At 40.2% G+C, this 18,991-nt stretch overlaps 1 protein-coding gene across 12 annotated transcripts in view; it reads left to right on the top strand.

The window, feature by feature from the left end:
* The window catches only part of CADPS (calcium dependent secretion activator), a 796,875-nt gene that overhangs the window by 413,806 nt on the left and 364,078 nt on the right, over positions 1-18,991 (top strand). For all 12 annotated transcript variants that reach the window (XR_013830018.1, XR_013830019.1, XR_013830020.1 and 9 more), the window contains one exon: positions 13,312-13,425. Coding sequence is in view for 9 of the 12 variants with exons in the window: in XM_079933008.1 (XP_079789134.1) it covers positions 13,312-13,425 (114 nt within the window). In the remaining 3 variants the exon portion in view is untranslated. The remainder of the gene's footprint in view (positions 1-13,311; positions 13,426-18,991) is intronic.

Genomic DNA, 18,991 nt, shown 5'->3' with positions numbered 1-18,991 from the left:
TTCCCTGTATAGAAAACTTGCACGTGTGTGTGTGTGTGTGTGTGTGTGTGTGTGTGTGTGTGTTGTGTGTTTAATCAACCTAGTTTATTTTTTAGAGCAGTTTTAGGTTTACCGAAAAATTGACTGGAAAGTACAGGGTTTCCACATACTTGGCATCCCCCCTTCCCTCAACAGTCTCCCCTATTATTAGCATCTTGCATTAGTGTGGGACATTGGTACAACTGATGAACCAATATTGATACAGTATTATTAACTAAAGTCCATCGTTTATATAAGGGTTTGCGCTTGTGTCTTTAGTGTTTCCCAGCTTCAGAAAACCTCCCGACTTTGTCCTGTTTCTTCCCTCTGCCACTCTGCATAATGATGGAGATTGTTGGAACCAGTTAAGATCTCCACATCCGTCCAAATACCATAGTAGCTTGAATGGTAACTGCTGATCTAGTGTACATTCTTTCACTGTCATGACCGACAGGACAAGGTTCTGACGTGCATCAGTTTTGGTGACGCCCCCCAGTTTGTGAGGTGTTACATTAAAGAATCTATTATAACTTCTATGTAGACTGCATTCAGATTTCCTCAGCTTTTTCTCTGGAAATAATTGCTACTGATACGTTCACTATTGAACCTCATGAGACTCACTGAACTGGTGTTCAGTGATTTCGTGATTCCACGTGTTGCCGTGCTGGCCTTTGCGATCTGGGCTCCAGCCAAGTGAAACTCTCTGCCGCTCCATTTCCAGTGGGTTGTTGTGACTTTATTTTTGGATCGTCCTGTTGTACACGCTGGATGCTTGTGCTAAGAGCACCTCTTTTTTTTTTTTTTAATCAGCATGGTTTAAATTATAAACTGACAAAAGAAAGTCTTACTCTGTCCCCCCATATAGGTCCCACATTTTATCATCTCTCTCTCTCTTCTCTCCTTCTGTAACCCCCTCATGAATGCCCTTTTCATTCATTCTCCCACATTCCGACTCTCCTTCCTTCTCCCCAGTATTCCTATCTCTGCCAACTAAGATTTTAGACACTATTCAAGACCCGCCTCTCCTTAGATGTCATTTAGATTGCGTGAAACCTTCTCCTGGTTCTTCTCTAAACCTGAGAACTCATGAGTGTTCTCTGATCCTGTGTGCTCTCTAATCATGTCAGATTTGACATGTCATGAAGGAAACATTTCAGTGGTTTTTGCCCATCCTACTTTGAGTTAAATCCTAACTCTGCACTTAGGCACGTAAGACCTTGCAGCATGTTCTGTTCCCTGCTTCCCTCTCTAAGACTGTACCCTTCCACTCTCCTCCTGGCTGCCTTCCTGGTAGCACTAATAGCTGGTCAAGGTTGGTGATTCGCTAGATCCCTCTGATAAGGTCCCAGAGTGTGGTCCATATACCCTTGGGGGTCTACAAGATGAGTTCCCTAGCAATACTAAGACACTATTTGCTTTTTTGCCCCAGTGTGTTGACATGTGCACTAATGGTGCAAAAGCCATGGTGAATGAACCTGCTAGTGCCAAACCATACTAGTCATTGTCGTCCTTACCGCCACTTACTCACTGTTTAAAAACTGCCAGACTCACTGGATACTCTTCTTCTTTTTTTTTCTTTTTTTTGCGGTACGCGGGCCTCTCACTGCTGTGACCGCTCCCGCTGTGGAGCACAGGCTCCGGACGCGCAGGCTCAGCGGCCATGGCTCACGGGCCCAGCCGCTCTGCGGCACGTGGGATCCCCCCGGACCGGGGCACGAACCCGCGTCCCCTGCATCGGCAGGCGGACTCGCAACCACTGCGCCACCAGGGAAGCCCTGGGTACTCTTCTTGATGAAGCAGTAGACATTATTGGTTTCATTAAAATTTGACCCTGAGTACACCCTTTTAATACTCTGTATAATGAAATGGTAAATATACATAAAGCACTCAGACTGCATAACAAAAGCAGTGATTGTCTCCTGGAAAGGGACTGGACTGATTGAGTTGCCAATGAACTAGCCATTTTTTTTGTAATGGAGCATCAATTTTACTTTGAAAGATCAACTGAGAAAAAGGAAAAGAAAAGAAAGGAAAAACTGAGGTTATGCAAATTTAGTTGTTTTGCCAATGTTTTCTAGAAAATGAATGGAGGTAGCCTGTTAATTCAAGAAAAGCAATTGATAGTATTTTTTGCCAGTGATAAAATTTCCATCCACCAGTATAGCTTGACAGTTTCCTAACACCTAAATGCTTCTTTAGTTATGCCAGTATGATAGTAAATAACACGACTTTTTGTTATTGTGTAATGAAATATATCAATATTTGAAATATTTTCATAACTCAATGAACTACTTACTATTTCCCTATAACCAATGCATGATACTTTTAAAAAACCATGCATGGAGAAATGATTCATTCAAAGAGCAAGCTAGACCAATGAATTTTTTTTTTTTTTACATCTTTATTGGAGTATAATTTCTTTACAATTGTGTGTTAGTTTCTGCTTTATAACAAAGTGAATCAGTTATACATATGTTCCCATATCTCTTTTCTCTTGCGTCTCCCTCCCTCCAACCCTCCCTATCCCACCCCTCTAGGTGGTCACAAAGCACTGGGCTGATCTCCCTGTGCTATGCGGCTGCTTCCCACTAGCTATCTGTTTTACGTTTGGTAGTGTATATATGTCCATGCCTCCCTCTCGCTTTGTCACAGCTTACCCTTCCCCCTCACCATACCCTCAAGTCCATTCTCTAGTAGGTCTGTGTCTTTCCTGTCTTACCCCTATAGACCAATGAATTTTAATGTAATAGAGTACAAAAAGGTCACTGATGAGGTTTCCAATTTTACATTGCAACAAACTTTTAAGAAAGTACCACTAGTTGAGCTTTGGTATAGTATCAAAGATAATCCACATCTCTCTCAAAGGGCTATTAAAGTATCCCTCCATTTTCCAACAGCGTATCTGTGGGAGGTTTCTTCACATGCTTCCAGAGTTTCTTCACATGCTTCAACCAAAACAGCATATTACAACAGATTGAATGCAGAAACAGATTTGAGAATCCAGCTGTCTTCTATTAATTTTTGAAAGAAATTTGCAATACTGTATCATGTTGCCAGCCATTTCACTAATTTTTGTTTTAGAAAATATAGTTATTTTCTTAGAGTGTTATTTAGGTTAACATGTAGAAAATGTATTGTTATTTTTGATTAATTCATCAATATTTTAAACTCCCCAGTTTTAATTTCTATTACAGTGCATATCAGTAGATGTAAACTGCATAAACAAAAGCTCCTTTGGAGTCTTCAGTAAATTTTCAACATGTAAAGAGACTTGAAACCAAAATATTTGAGACTCGTGGCAACTTGAACAACTCTCCATGAGGACTTTTGAGTCTAAGAATTCATATCTGACCACCTGTCAGAAGATTCTGGGTGAATACTGCCTGAGTGCTTCCAAATTGGAAAAATATAATCTTATATTTTAAAAAACTAGAAGTGTTGCATTCAAGGATGGGACATTTGATCCAACTTTTAAGAGCTTTGCAGTGTGTATACAGGCTACTTTCTGCATCCCTTCTTTGCCTCTACCTGTATCCTTTACCTCCTCTCATCCCATCTTTAATCCAACTATTAATCTGTCTCATTCTCTAAATTCATTTTTCCTAATTTTTTTCCTCTTCTACTAAATAAGTATTTTCTGAGAGAATTCCAGCTTAGTGTTTAAATTCTGTTCCCAAGGTCACTTTTCTTGGGTCATAGAACGCTTCGTTCTTTCTCTCCTGCCCAAATAGGTCTTTAGGAATAACACGTTGGTTGGTCTTTCTATTATTTAATGATTTAAAAATTCAAGTTGAATTTTTAAAGGTAGTAATTAAATTAAAGATATTTAGCTGCTGCCCTAAAATTTTAAAAAAGGAGCAAGAACTCTTATATATTGCAGATTAAAATTTTTTTTTCTAAAGGAGCACTTTTAAAAATGTGGTAGATGGATAGAAGATAATAGTACATATCTGTGTAAGCTATAGCTAGTACATAAAACCTGTGATTTCACAGGTATTATTGCTTAGAGTTTCAGTTTAAAAATGAAGTTATTTGAAATATATTCAGGACAAAATTTAAGTAAATAGTAGTATGGTTGGTATATAGAGAGGGCATACTTAGGAAAACATTACTTGAATGGTTGAATTTAGGAAAATCATGTTCCAAAGAGAAAGCCAGGGTTACAGCCCTAGCATAACTTCTCCCTCTTCAATACTTTTGCCCTTTCAGCTTACATTTCAGAATTATTGTCATATTTTTCTGTGATGAAGCCTTTCAAATTGATTTATTTCCTCAAGCAAGTGAACAAAACTCACATAAAACAGCTTTTTTCAGGATATGTTGTATAATTGTACATAATATAGAAGGTGCTAAAAATTTTAGGGAAATAAGTAAATATTTGGTTAGGATGATATGATTTTTACTTTTCCTAAAAGCGAGACTTCATTTAGGGTAGAATATATTTTAGTCTGGTTGTAGGAAGATATTTTATTTATGAATAAAATTAATGGACGAATATAAATTTTGATAACCTTCAAGGAAAGGAAATTAAATAAACATTGCCCTCATCTCTCTAGACTAACTTAAGCTTTTAAAGTACTTGTTGAGGGACTTCCCAGGTGGTGCAGTGGTTAAGAATCCACCTGCAAATGCAGGGGACACGAGTTCGATCCCTGGTCTGGGAAGATCCCACATGCCGCAGAGCAGCTAAGCCCATGCGCCGCAACTACTGAGCCTATGCTCTAGACATTATTCTCATTGTGGTGACTCATGTCACCACAATGGGAAGCCCACACACAGCAATGAAGACCCAACGCAGCCAAAAATAAATAAATAAATTTTAAAATAAATAAAATGAGTGATTTTAAAAAAATAAAAAATAAAGTACTTGTTGACATTTTTGTCAGTTTTCTGTAATGGAATAATAGTTTCTTTTTTAAAAAAGGAAAAACATAGCTCACATTAATAGATTGTAATCTACAGTGCTCACCTTACACTTAAGAGAAGGACTTCATGTACGTGTATAATTGAAACATCTCTCGAACACCCCACACGATTTTCTACTGCCTTTTCCCTATGCTTAGAATGCTACCATTTTAGAGTCATTCTTTCTGGGTAAGCATTGCTTCTTTCCTCTTTCATAGCACAATTGCTGCTCTCATAGGAGGCATATTAACCAATCAGCACCTTAGGAAGTATGCTTTTTTTCATGCCTAGAGAAAGCCGTATGTATACATTAGGAAAGCATTTGGCTGCAAGTAAAAGAAAAAACACAATGACTTGAACAAATATCACTTCATTTTTTTTCTCACATAATGAGAAGGCCAGAGATGGACATTTTATAAATATTTGAGCAGCTCCTCAAAAATATAAGTACCAACACAACCTTCCTTCATGGTTACATGGTAGACACCACAGCTCCAGACAATATATTTGTATCCTCAGCAGAAGAGGGAGGCAGCAAGAAAGGAAAAGGTTATACACGCAGATAGGTTCCTTTTTATGAGTATTTCATTCAAAAGCTTTTCCAGAAGACCCTCAATACCTTTCTGCCTCTGTCACATGGCTACCTATAGCTGCAATGGTGACAGGAAAAAAGTACTTGGCTTTTCAGCCTCTAAAATGGGAAGAACAAGAGGGGGTAAATGTAACTTCAAATGACTGAATAAACAAGAAAAAAGGAGCACTGAAATAAGATTAAAAGATTGAAAGGGGAAAGGAAAAACGAAATCCTAACAATAATACTTCTTAGTTTCGTTTATTAAGTCCTTACTCTGTGTCATATATGCTACATGTACCTTACATATATCATGTCATCTAGTTTTCACAAAAACCCTACAAGGTAGATAAGATTATTTCCGATTTACAGAGGAGAAAACCAGTGTTAACTACGTGCCCAAGGACTTGTATTCAAGCTGGGATTTGACCTGAGTTGGTCTAACTTCGACACTGCCTCTCCTGAGACCAGCACTTAGAACGTGTGGTTTTCTCCTCACTGTGGATCCCATTTCACACTTGTCCAGAATGCTGCAGTAGATTACAAACTGCCTGAAATGCAGTGGGAATCTTCAGGCCTTGCCTAATGAGGTGGATTGAGCCAAGAATGCTTGAAGAGTTCTAGCAAATGCTGCTGCGGCAGCACTTCTCTCTGCAATAATTACCTTTCATCGGTTCAGGCTTTCTGCTCTCGGAACTCATTACTTCAATTCTGAATTCTGATCTGATGCACAAGTGGTTTCCTTACATATTGAATGCTTTGAGATGGCCTTCTATTTTAGGAGGATTCTGTTTGTAAGCGGCTCATAGAAGCCTGTTTGTCTATTTAAAGTTGTACCGTCAGTTACTCTGGGCCAATTATCTTGGTGTGTTCATGCAAGGTCACCTTCAGGATTCAATCCTATCGAGATCTGTTACTTTTATCTGTCCTACAGATCGGTTCTTAGACTTGTTATTTAAGGGAGTTCCTAAGAGAGATTTTCATTCACTTATACAGTCAGCAAAAGAATGCTAAGGAATCAAAAATGAATATGGTCTCTGACTATACTGTGCCTTGGTCGTTTTATATCTTCAGAGCTTAATACTGTGCCTGGGATATATTAAACACTCAGTAAGCATATGTATTCATTCAACGCGTAATTGGTTAGAGCCCATTATGTGCCAGACACTAGGAGCACAGCACTAAACAAGACAGATGTGCTTCTTGTACCTGTGAAACACATGCTCTTACAGGGAGATAGACAATGAAAAGAAAGCAGAATTGTAAAATAAAGAAACAAGGCCCAACTGTCCATCAATAAGAGAATGGATAAATAGTGGTAGAGTCATACCATGTTGTACTACTCAGCACTGAGGATGACCAAGGGATTGCTACCCCCAACCATGTGCCAGAATCTCGTAATGCTTGATTACACTGACGTCAGGTTCAAAAACAGACAAAATCAATCTGTGATGGTAGAAGTCAGGTCACCACAGAGGTAGAGAACAAACATGTGGACACCACGAGGGGAAAGTGGCAGTGGTGCGTGGTGGGATGAACTGGGATATTGGGATTGACATATATGCACTAATATGTATAAAATAGATAACTAATAAGAACCTGCTGTATAAAAAATAAAAATTAAAAAATTAAAAAAAATAAAAGAGATAGCTAGTGGGAAGCAGCCGCATAGCACAGGGAGATCAGCTCGGTGCTTTGTGACCACCTAGAGGGGTGGGATAGGGAGGGTGAGAGGGAGGGAGACGCAAGAGGGAGGAGATATGGGGATATATGTATACATATAGCTGATTTACTTTGTTATACAGCAGAAACTACCACAACATTGGAAAGCAATTATACTCCAATGAAGATGTAAAAAAAAGAAAAGGTTGCCTTTGGAGGGGGGTAATGCCTTTGGGGACGTGCAGGAGCTTCTGGGGTCCAGGTCATGTTGTTTATCTTGATAAGAGGATTGGTCCCATGGGAAAGTTCACTTTGTGAAGATTTCTCATGCTTTGTGCTTATGAGGTATATTTTTCTACATGCACGTTATAATTCAATCACATAAATTTATCTTAGAAAAAGGTAAATACTGACTGTCATAAAGGCTGTGGAGGAAATGCATAGGGTCTAGGGCAACTTGGATCAGTTTGGGGGAGCATCATGGTAGGCAGGGTGGTCTGAGAAGACCTTCGTGGGACATGCTGGGTAGGCTGAGTCTTCAGGGGGAGAAGTTGGCAGCCATGGGGAGAGGCAGGGGAAGAGCAACTCAGGCAGGGGGAACGGCAAGTGCAAAGGCTCCTGGGCAAGAAAGGTTAGGGTGAATTTGAGAAGGAGAAAAGAGGCCAGTGTGGCCAGAGCAGAGTCATTGGAGAGCAGAGTGAGACGAGACAAAGCCAGGAGTGGACAGAGGCCACCTCATGAAGGGCCCTGGGGCATTTAGCCTGTGGCCTGCCCCTTATCATTGGACTCTTCTTTTGTCCCAGAGTGTGCTAAGATCCATGGCTACATCATCCCATTTCCTAGTCATCTTTCCAGCAACCCTAGGAAATAGGTTTTATAATCCCTATTTTATACTTGAAGAACCAAAGCTTAGGGAAGGTAGCTTTCCCAAGGTCAGCCACCTTGGAAATGAGTGGTATCACTAGGATTTGAACCCATATCCCTTTGACCCCAAGCCTACATTCTCAACTCCTGATCCAGCCTCTGAGCACTGGTGTTTAAGTAAAGAACGACTCCAGAGCATGATGCATGTGCCCTTAGGGTTGTGAACAAAGTCCTGAGCAAGTAGAAAACTCCAGCTGGGGAAGGCTGGGAAGGAGCCCATGGGCTGGATTTTGAAGATACATGTGGAATTTTCCCACGGGCATGCTTTCTCAAGGGCACAGTCTTTGCCTTTCTCAAGGCGAAGACTCAAGAGGATCAAGCTTCACAGCAGCTGATGTCCATTGAGCGTACATGCTGTGCCAGGTTCTGCAGTGGCTATTTTACGTATCGCAGTTAATCCTGACAACAATTGTATGAGGTCACCATTGGCACCATTTTACAGGTAAAAAATGCTGAGGTGTCCAGAGGTTAGCCGTTTGCCTAGTGGACACAGCTAGTGAGTTGATTAAGTGGACACTATGCTTGTTAAATTAGTGGTGAGAAAAGTAGTGAACACGGATGGGCAGGTGTCAAGCCCAGATGCAAACATAGCTCTGGTACGATAATCTGTCCCTAACTCTCCTGCCTGGAACTTGGGGTATCCAGGGAAGTGGCGTATGTTTTGTGGGGCTTCATGATGTGAGTTCTCTGAACTCAACTGAAATGAATGTTCCTGGAGGCCTTCTCTTTTTTTTTTAAACCATCCCATTTGTGGTAATTTTTTAAAAATTTTAATTTTATATCATAGTGTAGTTAATTTACAGTGTTGGATTAGTTTCAGGTATACAGCAAAGTAATTCAGTTATACATATATCTATTTTTCAAATTTCGTTTTGTGAATTTTATAGTCTGTAATCTCTCTCCTCTGAAACCCTAAACCATACTTTTGTTTGTTTTTGGTATGCTGATACCCCAGTGCCTAGCCCTGGCCGGTGAGTTGAGAGGTCGAATGTATTTTGTTGACCTCAGGGCCTGGGGCAGGGCCAGGCAGGGGCTAGGTGCTCTGTAAATATTTCTTAAAATAAATGAACACTAGGCTTATTTAACAAAAGGTTAGGGTGATAATGGATTTGGCCTGAGTCAACAATCTTTATGCTTCAGATGGTGTGCACCTTATTTTATTTCACATTACTTAAGCACTTAAGGCAAAAGCACGGTTTATGGATCTCCCTTCCCTCTCTTGCCCTATCACCCCACTCCACCCCACCTCCCAAATCATGCAGAGTTAATATGAATCCAGACTTGGAAGGAATTCTGAGCAAGAAATTCTGTGAGATGCCTCTGGTGGTGCTATGCTGTAAAGGTTTGAGACTTAAATCCACCTGCATAAAAGAAATTCACATGATGGTGTCATTTTTATGAGCAAATCAACCACTGCCTGATATTTCGGTGTAAATGATTTCAGGCACATACAAAATAACTATGATTTTCTGTATAACTCCTCTGATAACCAATATCGTTGCGTCAGAACAGGAAAGCTTAAGCGGCTTAGAAGTGAGTTCATTCCATGCGCTAGGCCCACGCTGTACAGTATGGTAGCTACTAGCCACATGTGGCTACTGAAAAGTTGCAGTGGGGTTATTCTGAATTGAGATGTACTTTAAGTGTACAGTACATTAGATTCAAAGACACAGTGTAAAAAAAGAATGTAAAATGATTCATTAATAATTTCGCTAATGATTACATGTCAATGTGATATTATCTTGACATGTTGGGTCTAACAAAGTATATGAAAATTCATTTCACCTGCTTTTTACTTTTTTTAATGTGACTAGAAAATGTAAATTTACTAGAAAATGTAAAATTACACTGACATTGGGCAGTGGTGCTCTAGAACAAAACTACCCCCTCTATATCTGCCCCCCAATTCACTATTCCCCACTTCTCCCCAAGTACAAAAATTAGCTAAAGCACTCCGACTTTCATCTATGTCTGTTCTCAAAAGTCTGTTTTGATTCATTTCCTGATGGAGTTAAAGCTCCTGTGAGGCTTCAGTCTTCAATACTCTTCAATATAGCTTGAAGCTTTATTTTCTACTAACAAGACTTACATTGACTCTGATGATGCAAACACTCTAAATGAATATACAAACTCATAATTTTAAAGAACTCATGTGATTGAGTAGCTATAACTATCCCAAGATAGTGAGTAATAAGGATTATCATCATTTTTCAAGTGAGAAAACTGAGGCTAGGATAACATTCATTTATTTAAACCCGGCCCTATTCCAGAAAGGCTTTTAAGTCCGTGGCCAATTCTGAGAACCTAAGTGGCTTTTCCAAGATGACACAATGGTCGATAGAACTGAGCCTGGAATAATCTTCTTCCTCTTTCTACTAGAGCAGCAGTTCTCACAGTGTCCCATTGTTAATTAGGAAGTGTGACTTTGCATAAATAATGGTTAAAAGAGTAAAGTTTTTAGCTGACTTTCTTTTTCGATAAATTAGAACTGATGAAAGGATACTCAAAAATAATTTGTCTTCCATACACTTCATTTATTCACTCATTCATTTAACATGAATGCCTGCCATGTATTAAAGCACTAAGTTGGCCCTGGGGAAACATCAAAGAACAAAATAGCAAGGAAAGGCAGATCATCTAACAAATTTGACGTTAAATAACAAGTAGTTAGAATAAATGATGTGCCCCAGAATGACTTAGCAGGAAGATGTAGGCTAGGGTTTGGGAAGGGCTTCATAAGTTAGCACTGCTCATGCTGACACTGAAGGACAGTGGGACACAGCCAGACAGAGAATGGAGGAGGAAGAATAAATAGGAATCTTTCAGGGCTTTCCTACGTGGGGAAGAAAGGGGGCTTGATGAGGCAGGGAATTACACATAACCTACTGCCCAAATTATCTATGCCACATCCTGGAAGTGTGTCTTCGACCTAAATATCACCTTTCATGTGATCATGAATGTAACAACAGTAAAGTTTGAAAACCTTTGTATATTGCCATGCTGCACTTAGCAGGGTATTTTCCCCCAAGCTTTATTGAGATATTATTGAAATATAACATATATAAGTTTAAGATGTCTGATGTGACAATTTGATACATGTATATATTGTGAAATCTAACCACAATAAGGTTAGTTAACACTTTCATCCCCTCACATAATTACTGTTTTTCTCTTGAGGTAACAGCATGTAAGATTACTCTCTTCACAACTTTCAAGTACTTAATAGAGTATTGTTAACTATAGTCACTATGCTATACATATTAGATGCCCAGAACTTACTCATCTTATAGCTGGAAGTTTGCACCCTTGGACCCCATTTCCCCTCCCCCTCAACCCCCAGTAACCATTATTCTAGTCCCTCTTTTTATGAGTTCAGATTTTTTAGATTCCTCATATAAGTGAGAACGTACAGTATTTATCTTTGCCTGTCTGACTTATTTCACTTAGCGTAATGCCCTCAAGGTTCATACATGTTGTTGTAAAAGGCAGGATTTCCTTTTTTGTGGCTGAATAATATTCCAACGTGTGTGTCTGTGTCTCTGTGTATATAATAATCCAATGTGTGCCTGTTATATATATGTATACATGTGTATATATGTGTTTGTGTATTTATATGTGTGTGTACATATGTATATATATACACACGTGTGTGTGTGTGTATACATACATAGATCACATTTTCTTTATCCATTCATCCATTGATGGGCAGGTAGGTTGTTTCCGTGTTCTGGCTATTATAAATAATACTGCAACGAACATGGGAGTGTAGATATCTCTTCAGGATAGTGACTTCCTTTCCTTGGGATGTATACCTAGAAGTGGGATAGCTGGATCTTATGGTAGTTCTATTTTTAATTTTTTGAGGAACTACAGTGGCTACACCAATTTACATTACTACCAACAGTTCATGGGGTTCCCTTTTCTCAACGCTTTTGCCAATACCTGTATCTTGTTTTTTTGATGATAGCTACTCTGGCAGGTGTGAGGTGATAGCTCATTTTGGTTTTGATTGGCATTTCCCTCATAATTAGTAAAATTGAGCACCTTTTCATGTACTTGCTGGCCATTTGCGTGTCTTCTTTGAAAAATTGTCTATTCCAGTCCTCTGCACTTTTTTATTCTTTTTTTTTTCCTATGGAGGTATATGAGTTCCTTACATACTTTGGATATTAACCCCTTATCAGATAGATGGTTTGCAAATATTTTCTCCTATTCCATAGGTTGCATTTTCATTTTGCTGATTAATTCTTTTGCTATGTGGAAGCTTTTGAGTTTGATGTAGTCCCACCTGTTTATTTTTGCTTTTATTCCTTGTGCTTTTGGTGTCATATCCAAAAAATCACTGCCAGGACCAATGTCAAGGAGCTTTTACTCTACGTTGTCCTCTAGAAGTCTTAAAGTTTCTGGTCTTACATTGAGGTCTTTAACCTATTTTGAATTAATTTTTGTGAGTGGTGTAAGATAGGAGTGCAGTTTCATTCTTATGCATGTGAATATCCGGTTTTCCAACATTATTTATTGAAGAGACTATCCTTTCCCCATTGAGTATTCTTAGCTCCCTTGTCAGATACTAGTTGGCCATATATACGTGGATTAATTTCTGGGTTCTCAATTTTGTTCCATTAATCTACGTGTCCGTTTTTATGTCAGTACCTTACTGTTTTGTTTATTATATCTTTGTAAAGCAGGATATTTCAGACCACCTGAGGGGCCTGTGCAATGGTGTGTTGAAAAAACCATCTCCCCAAAAAACAAAAACAAAACAAAAGAATCCAACCCTGATGTGTAGCATTTGCCAATTTCCGTGGTGTAAACACTCCCACCTTGGCTGATGTCTAGCTTCCAATAAAAAAATCATTGAATGCAAAATTGGGAAGAAATGTGTGGTAGCACCACATTTTATATCATTTCCACCATACAAATACATAGATGTAAGTGACCTCAAAAACTCAGATAATAGCAAATGTGATAAAATAACCAGGAAGCATTGAATTTTGAGTGTGTCTTACCCTTGTTTTCAATATAATTTAGCTGTAATTTATATTAATTTTTAGTAATGGCTTTGTTTAACAACTGCCTCACAGAATTCCCGTGAATATAATAATCAGCTCCCACACGCCTGTATAAGCCGGCTCTAGCACGTCAGTGGGCCTGGCATCTTCAACGTAAAGTAACCGTGATCCTTGTCTAGAGAAATTCCTCACTGTCCCCTACTTCTCTGTTTCTTACAGATCAGCAAACAGCAGCTGCAGACAGTCAAGGACCGGTTTCAGGCTTTTCTCAATGGGGAAACCCAAATCGTGGCTGATGAAGCCTTTATGAATGCTGTCCAGAGTTACTACGAGGTAAGATGCACCGGGCAGAAGAATGCCAAGACTGCTTGAGCCTGAAGCTCAGAGTTTCTGAACTACTGGTCGGTGAGAATAGTAGCCTTGGCCTTCTACAGGGCCATCCCTCCTGAGCCCAAGGGGTTGGTGATTGGTTACAATTTAAAGGAAAACAGCATTTTGTTCGGCAGGGTATGGGGGGAGTGGGGAAGAAAGGCTACTGTTTGCCAACCGATTGTTATAACAGGCAGAGTGGTGAGTACTTTATGTACCATTTCTTGTTTAATCTTGACAACAGTCTTTGAGTTAGGTACTGCCGTTATTCCCACTTTACTGATGAAGAGACTGAGGCTCAGAGAAGTTAGGTTAATTACTCAAGGTCACACAGCTGTTAAAATGCCACAGGCTAAGACTTGAACTCACTTGAAAGACTTGAAATGGGAAGCATTTTCCCACCACTTAACCCACCTTCTAGAGGATGGCAACACCTCCAAAGGATGTTGCCTTCACTAGCTTCCTTGTTCTTTCCGTTAAAATGGTGCTGTGAGTTCTTTTCTGCAAGTTAGAACAGCATCCAAAATGCAGCACTGTTCTCAGGTAGAAACCTATAAGTGAGAAAATATATCCTGAGTATATACCACAAGTGAATTTTCACCTCTAGACTTCAGAGGTTTAGTTATCAGTAAAGTGAAGTTGGAATTCCACTAGTATTTTAAATTTTGTAGTTATTCTTTCAAAATGTGCACATTTGCTATCGTTTGTACGTCATTAATGAAGTGAACATGCCATATCTTCCTATTGGTAATGTTTACCTCACATACATATCATTTGGTCTTTGAAAGACATTTAACTTTGTATTAATCTATTTTCATCTGAACCAGATATTCTCTGTATTTGGAATCCTGTGCCCCAAATGTCTTACCTATTGTCAAGGCTAGATTAAAACCATTAGAAACCACCCCCTAAGCATTAAAAAACTGATGGAATCCTGCCATATGCAATTCAACCTAATAACAATAAATTGTGAAGTAGGTGTTAGGAAACCCAACAGACTTCTGATTTTTCCCCTGTGGGATTGCTTTGCTGATTTTCTTCCTTCTTTTCTTTTTTCAATTATTAGGTGGAAAATTATTTTAAAACAAAAACATAGGTGCTCCCACTTTGCTGATGCTCCAGGTACATGCTTCTTCTGCCCATTGGGTGCTCCATTTCTCAGAAGATGCTTTAAAAAAGTTATTTGATTGATTCCGTAACACTCTCCTTCCTATTGCTCCAGCACTTGACTCCTTCTTTCATGGAGAGAGTTGAGCAAGATTGCAATTAGATCTTGTGAAAATATTATTGATTTGTTTCCTAATTAGCCTTTAATAGTAAACAGCCTTTGTCTCTGTGATGTTTGCTGGGTCCATCCACAGACTCATCTTGCACACCGTTTCCTCAATGAAATTTCTGTTTGGATCTGTTCTAGACATCTGGTTTGTTTTCATATGTGTCAAATTTAAACATTTTTTCATTAATACAAGTAGTATTAATGATTGCCAGTAAGGGTCGAACTTGGTGCTTTCTCTGATGTGACATATTTTTTGGTTGGATTTGAGGGAGAGTGGAAATGAGGTTTGTAATCACGGTGGTGGTGTGGTAGTGAATAACCTAAATATATTTAAGAAAAGTTCTGTTTAGAAACCACCAGGGAATGAAATTAATTTTTCCCCCTTTCGTCAAAATCCAAAACCCAGTTGAGACCAGGTAGTTCCTTATCAATAGTTCTCCATGTTTAAAGTCATTCACCAGTTTGTAAACTTGTAGATTACAGATCTTAATGAGAAGGCTCATTTGACTAATGATATAAATTACAAGAAAGTGCCACTTCTGTCTGTTAATTAAATTTGAAAATTAATAGTCATCAACTTGCTAATGAGTCTCTGGAAATTACCACGACATCTATAGTGATCCTGATATCTTCCTCTATCGTGGCTAGTTTATTTGAAAGAGCTTCCTTTAAGTCTGGTGAGAATACAGACCTTAAGAAATTACTGAATATTTAATATTAAGATCTGAGCAACAGGAAATAATGTGGGGTATTAATTATTTACCATAGTCATTAGCAAAGCTTTAGAGAGTCTTAAGATTCATGTTTCCTGGGAAGCCTAATCCTCTGAAACAGAGGTCCCCAGTCAAGGGATCAGGATTAATCCTTCACTGGGGCACACTCCAGGTTGATTACCCATCCCTTTCTCTCTCTCCCTCTACTCTTGGGCAGTGGAGAAGCTCGTGTGTCTTTCTCTGCCCTCCTCTGGGATGCAGTTGTTTCCCTGTCAGTATCTGTCCCGGGCAGGACTCTTTGGATTACAAGTACAGACACCTAGGTCAAACTGGCTTAAGCCAATAATGAGATTTGTTTGCCCAAGCAGCTTAAAGTCCAGGGATAGATCTGGCTTTCGCTGGATCCATGTGGCTGGATCCAGAGACTCCAAAGATGCCAGCAGGGTGGGTATCTTTCCCCCCACACCTCGGCTTTGTTCTTCCCCGGTTGGCTGCATTCTTGGGCAGGTTCTTTCTATGTGAACAACACTGAAAGTTCCCATCCTGCCAGCTTAGCAACTCCAGGGGCAAAGAGAGTACTTCTTTGCTGAGAGTCCCAGCAAAAGGCCCCAGGTGACTTGGTTGGACCAACATGGGCCCTGTGTCCATTCTTGAACTAATCACTATAGATGAGGGGTGGCATAGACCGAGGACAGATAACACCGCTGGAGCCAGAGTGCAGGCTCGGTTGTACTGGAACCGGTTGTGTTGAAAATGGCCTGGTTTCCCATCAAGAAATTGGGCGTGCTTTTGAACAGAAGGGGGAATGTGTGCTCAACAGGCAAAACCAACAGATACTCTCCTTCTAAATTCTCAGCCGCCACCCCTCACATACACACACACACACACACACACGCACACACGCGCGTGCACACACACATACTCCACTCCACTGTTTGTATAAACACTGACACATCCCAATTTACCAGTGAAAATGACAATTTAAAAAAAACCAAACTTTTTCTCCAGAAACTGACTATAGTCAGTTACTATAGATTACTATAGTCAGTTACTAAAGTCAGTTTCAGGCAATGGCATTGTTTTGCTAAGACAATAATGGTTTGTCAACTTGCTAGAGTAGTAAAGAGCAATTTTTTAAAAGTAAAGCGAGTGGGGAGCCACTGTCCTTCTGCCATCTGTGCCCACCCATATCCAGCCCAGTCTGGCCCCAGCTGGCCAGCACTCCTTGCAAGCTGGTCTCCAGGATAGAGGGAGACCAAGGTTCCCTATGGCTCTCGCGAGCGTGCAGATTTATTTTGTCCTTCCCGTGTGGCCCTGATTGGCAGAGCAGATCAAGCAGAGCAGGAGATTAATCCTTTAATCTCTTTCATTGTGGCTTGGAGGGTGGGCACTGAGATGGATGCTCTGAGATCTGGCCCTGCAACTTTATCCTGTTTTCACAGCCATGGTCCTAAGCCATCAGAGAGCCCACCCTTTTCTCCAGGGCCCCCTCATCTTTTCTAACTCTCAGCTCTTTTAAGACAAATTGTGAAACATAAGCCCTCCCACCCTCCATCCTCACCTCCCTCCCCATCTCCCTGCTTGATTTTGGTTCCTTCACACGCTGGCCCCGACATCATAGAAAAGAGGTGGATGGAAAGGTCTTACAGAACCTTCCTCACTGAGATCCTGCCAGGAAGGAAACATGGGGAGATATAGTGGGAAGAGGGAGTGTAGAATAAGGGAGAAGACATACCAACGCTCATTTTAGAACAGGACAGCCGGTATCTGGACTTCCGCCAGCGCCACTGTTACAACTGAGTTTTGTTTCGTTTTGGTCTTAGCTGATCTTCTCTAACAAAGCCCCAGTTAGTTTTTGTCAAACTAGATTTGAATGGTGTATCAGACACAGTTCTTCGGTTGCTAGCAAAAGAAACTGACTGTGGCTGAATTAAGCCCTAATAATTACAACAACTGTTGTTTTGTTATTAAAGGAAATAACCAACCTAAAGAAAAGATGGAAACCAGGACAGCTTAGCCTCAGGAAGCCGGGTAGCAGGATTTAATGCACACGCCATCACTGGTATGAATCTACTCCAACCCCATTCCATTCTTAGGCCTCCGCACTCTGAATCTGAACCCCAGAAGGGGAAGTCTGATCGCCAGTCACAGGACCTTGTCCTTCCTTTGCAAGGTCCTGTGATTGACAGTCCCACTGAAACTGTGTGCAGTGACAAATGTGTTTTCGGACTGAGGTGCTGTCATCAGAAGGGGACGGACGGTTGGCAGGCAAAAACTGCAGGTGTTCTCTGCACAGGGTGACAAACGTTCGTTTGTCTTTATGACTGACCTTATTTTAATCTAAGAAAAGTAGATGTCAGGTCACACCTGGCTATTTTTCTAAAATAAAGCTACACATTTTCCAATAAGCAAAACCACTACAATTCCTCAGTGGCCTTGAAATAGATATATCCCTAGGAAAAGAGTAACTAGCCATTCTAAAGGCATTCATTCTTGTGAAAAAAGTCAGGCAAGGAAGGAGGGGGCAGAGGGCCAAGTGGTTAAGAGGATGAGTTGAGTGTCCAAAAGACGTGGAGTTGAACTCCATTTCTGCTGCACACGGGCTGTGAGACCTCAGCCACATCTGAGCCTCAGCTTCTTCATCTGTAGTGGGATCTTGCTTGCATAATTGTTGTCAAGACTAAATTACACACACATACACACAAACACACACACACACATACACACACACACACTCAGACACACAACCTCCCTGTAAATCTAGCAACTGGAAAGTGCTATTATGAATATATTAAGGTTAGAGGGGAAGAGTGGTGGTGTAGTGCCCACGTGCTGTATAGAAATAAATGAGAGGGACTTCCCTGGTGGCGCAGTGGATAAGACTCTGCACTCCCAATGCAGGGGGTCCGGGTTCGATCCCTGGTCAGGGAACTAGATCCCACATGCATGCTGCAACTAAGAGTTCGCATGCCACAACTAAGGAGCCCATGTGCCACAACTAAGGAGCTTGCTGGCCGCAACTAAGACCCAGTGCAACCAAATAAATAAATAATAAATATTAAGGAAAAAAAAAGAAAGAAATAATAGAGGAGAGTTGAAAGTTATGGAATCAATCCACTCCCTAGTTTGGGGCCTGGACATTGGGTGTGGAAGATACAAGGTCAAGGAAGGGCAAAAGCGCATAGAAAGGGGAAAGAGAACTACTTTTGTTCCTAATCTACCATCATGTACCACAGCTCATGGCCCCAGATGTGCTTCCTAAATTTGCCCAGGACAACCTTACTTTCTGGTGAAGAATAACTTTAAGATCCAAAGATGCTTTTTATTTTAGAAATTAACATGCACCTTGCCTCAGTGAAGGTAAAATTTCTCATTTTTCTATGTAGAAAGGGGTGTTTTAAATGACTGTGAAAGTCAAACATGCCAAATATAAAAATAGACAATGTAGGGAAAAATGTAAATGAAATGGTTAAGAAAAATACCTGTAATCCCATGATCCTAGACAACCACTATTACATTTTGGCATATATCTTTCCAGGTA

Source organism: Stenella coeruleoalba (assembly GCF_951394435.1).
Source record: "Stenella coeruleoalba genome assembly, chromosome: 10".
NCBI lineage: Eukaryota > Metazoa > Chordata > Mammalia > Artiodactyla > Delphinidae > Stenella > Stenella coeruleoalba.
This window is presented reverse-complemented; position numbering and strand designations above follow the sequence as displayed.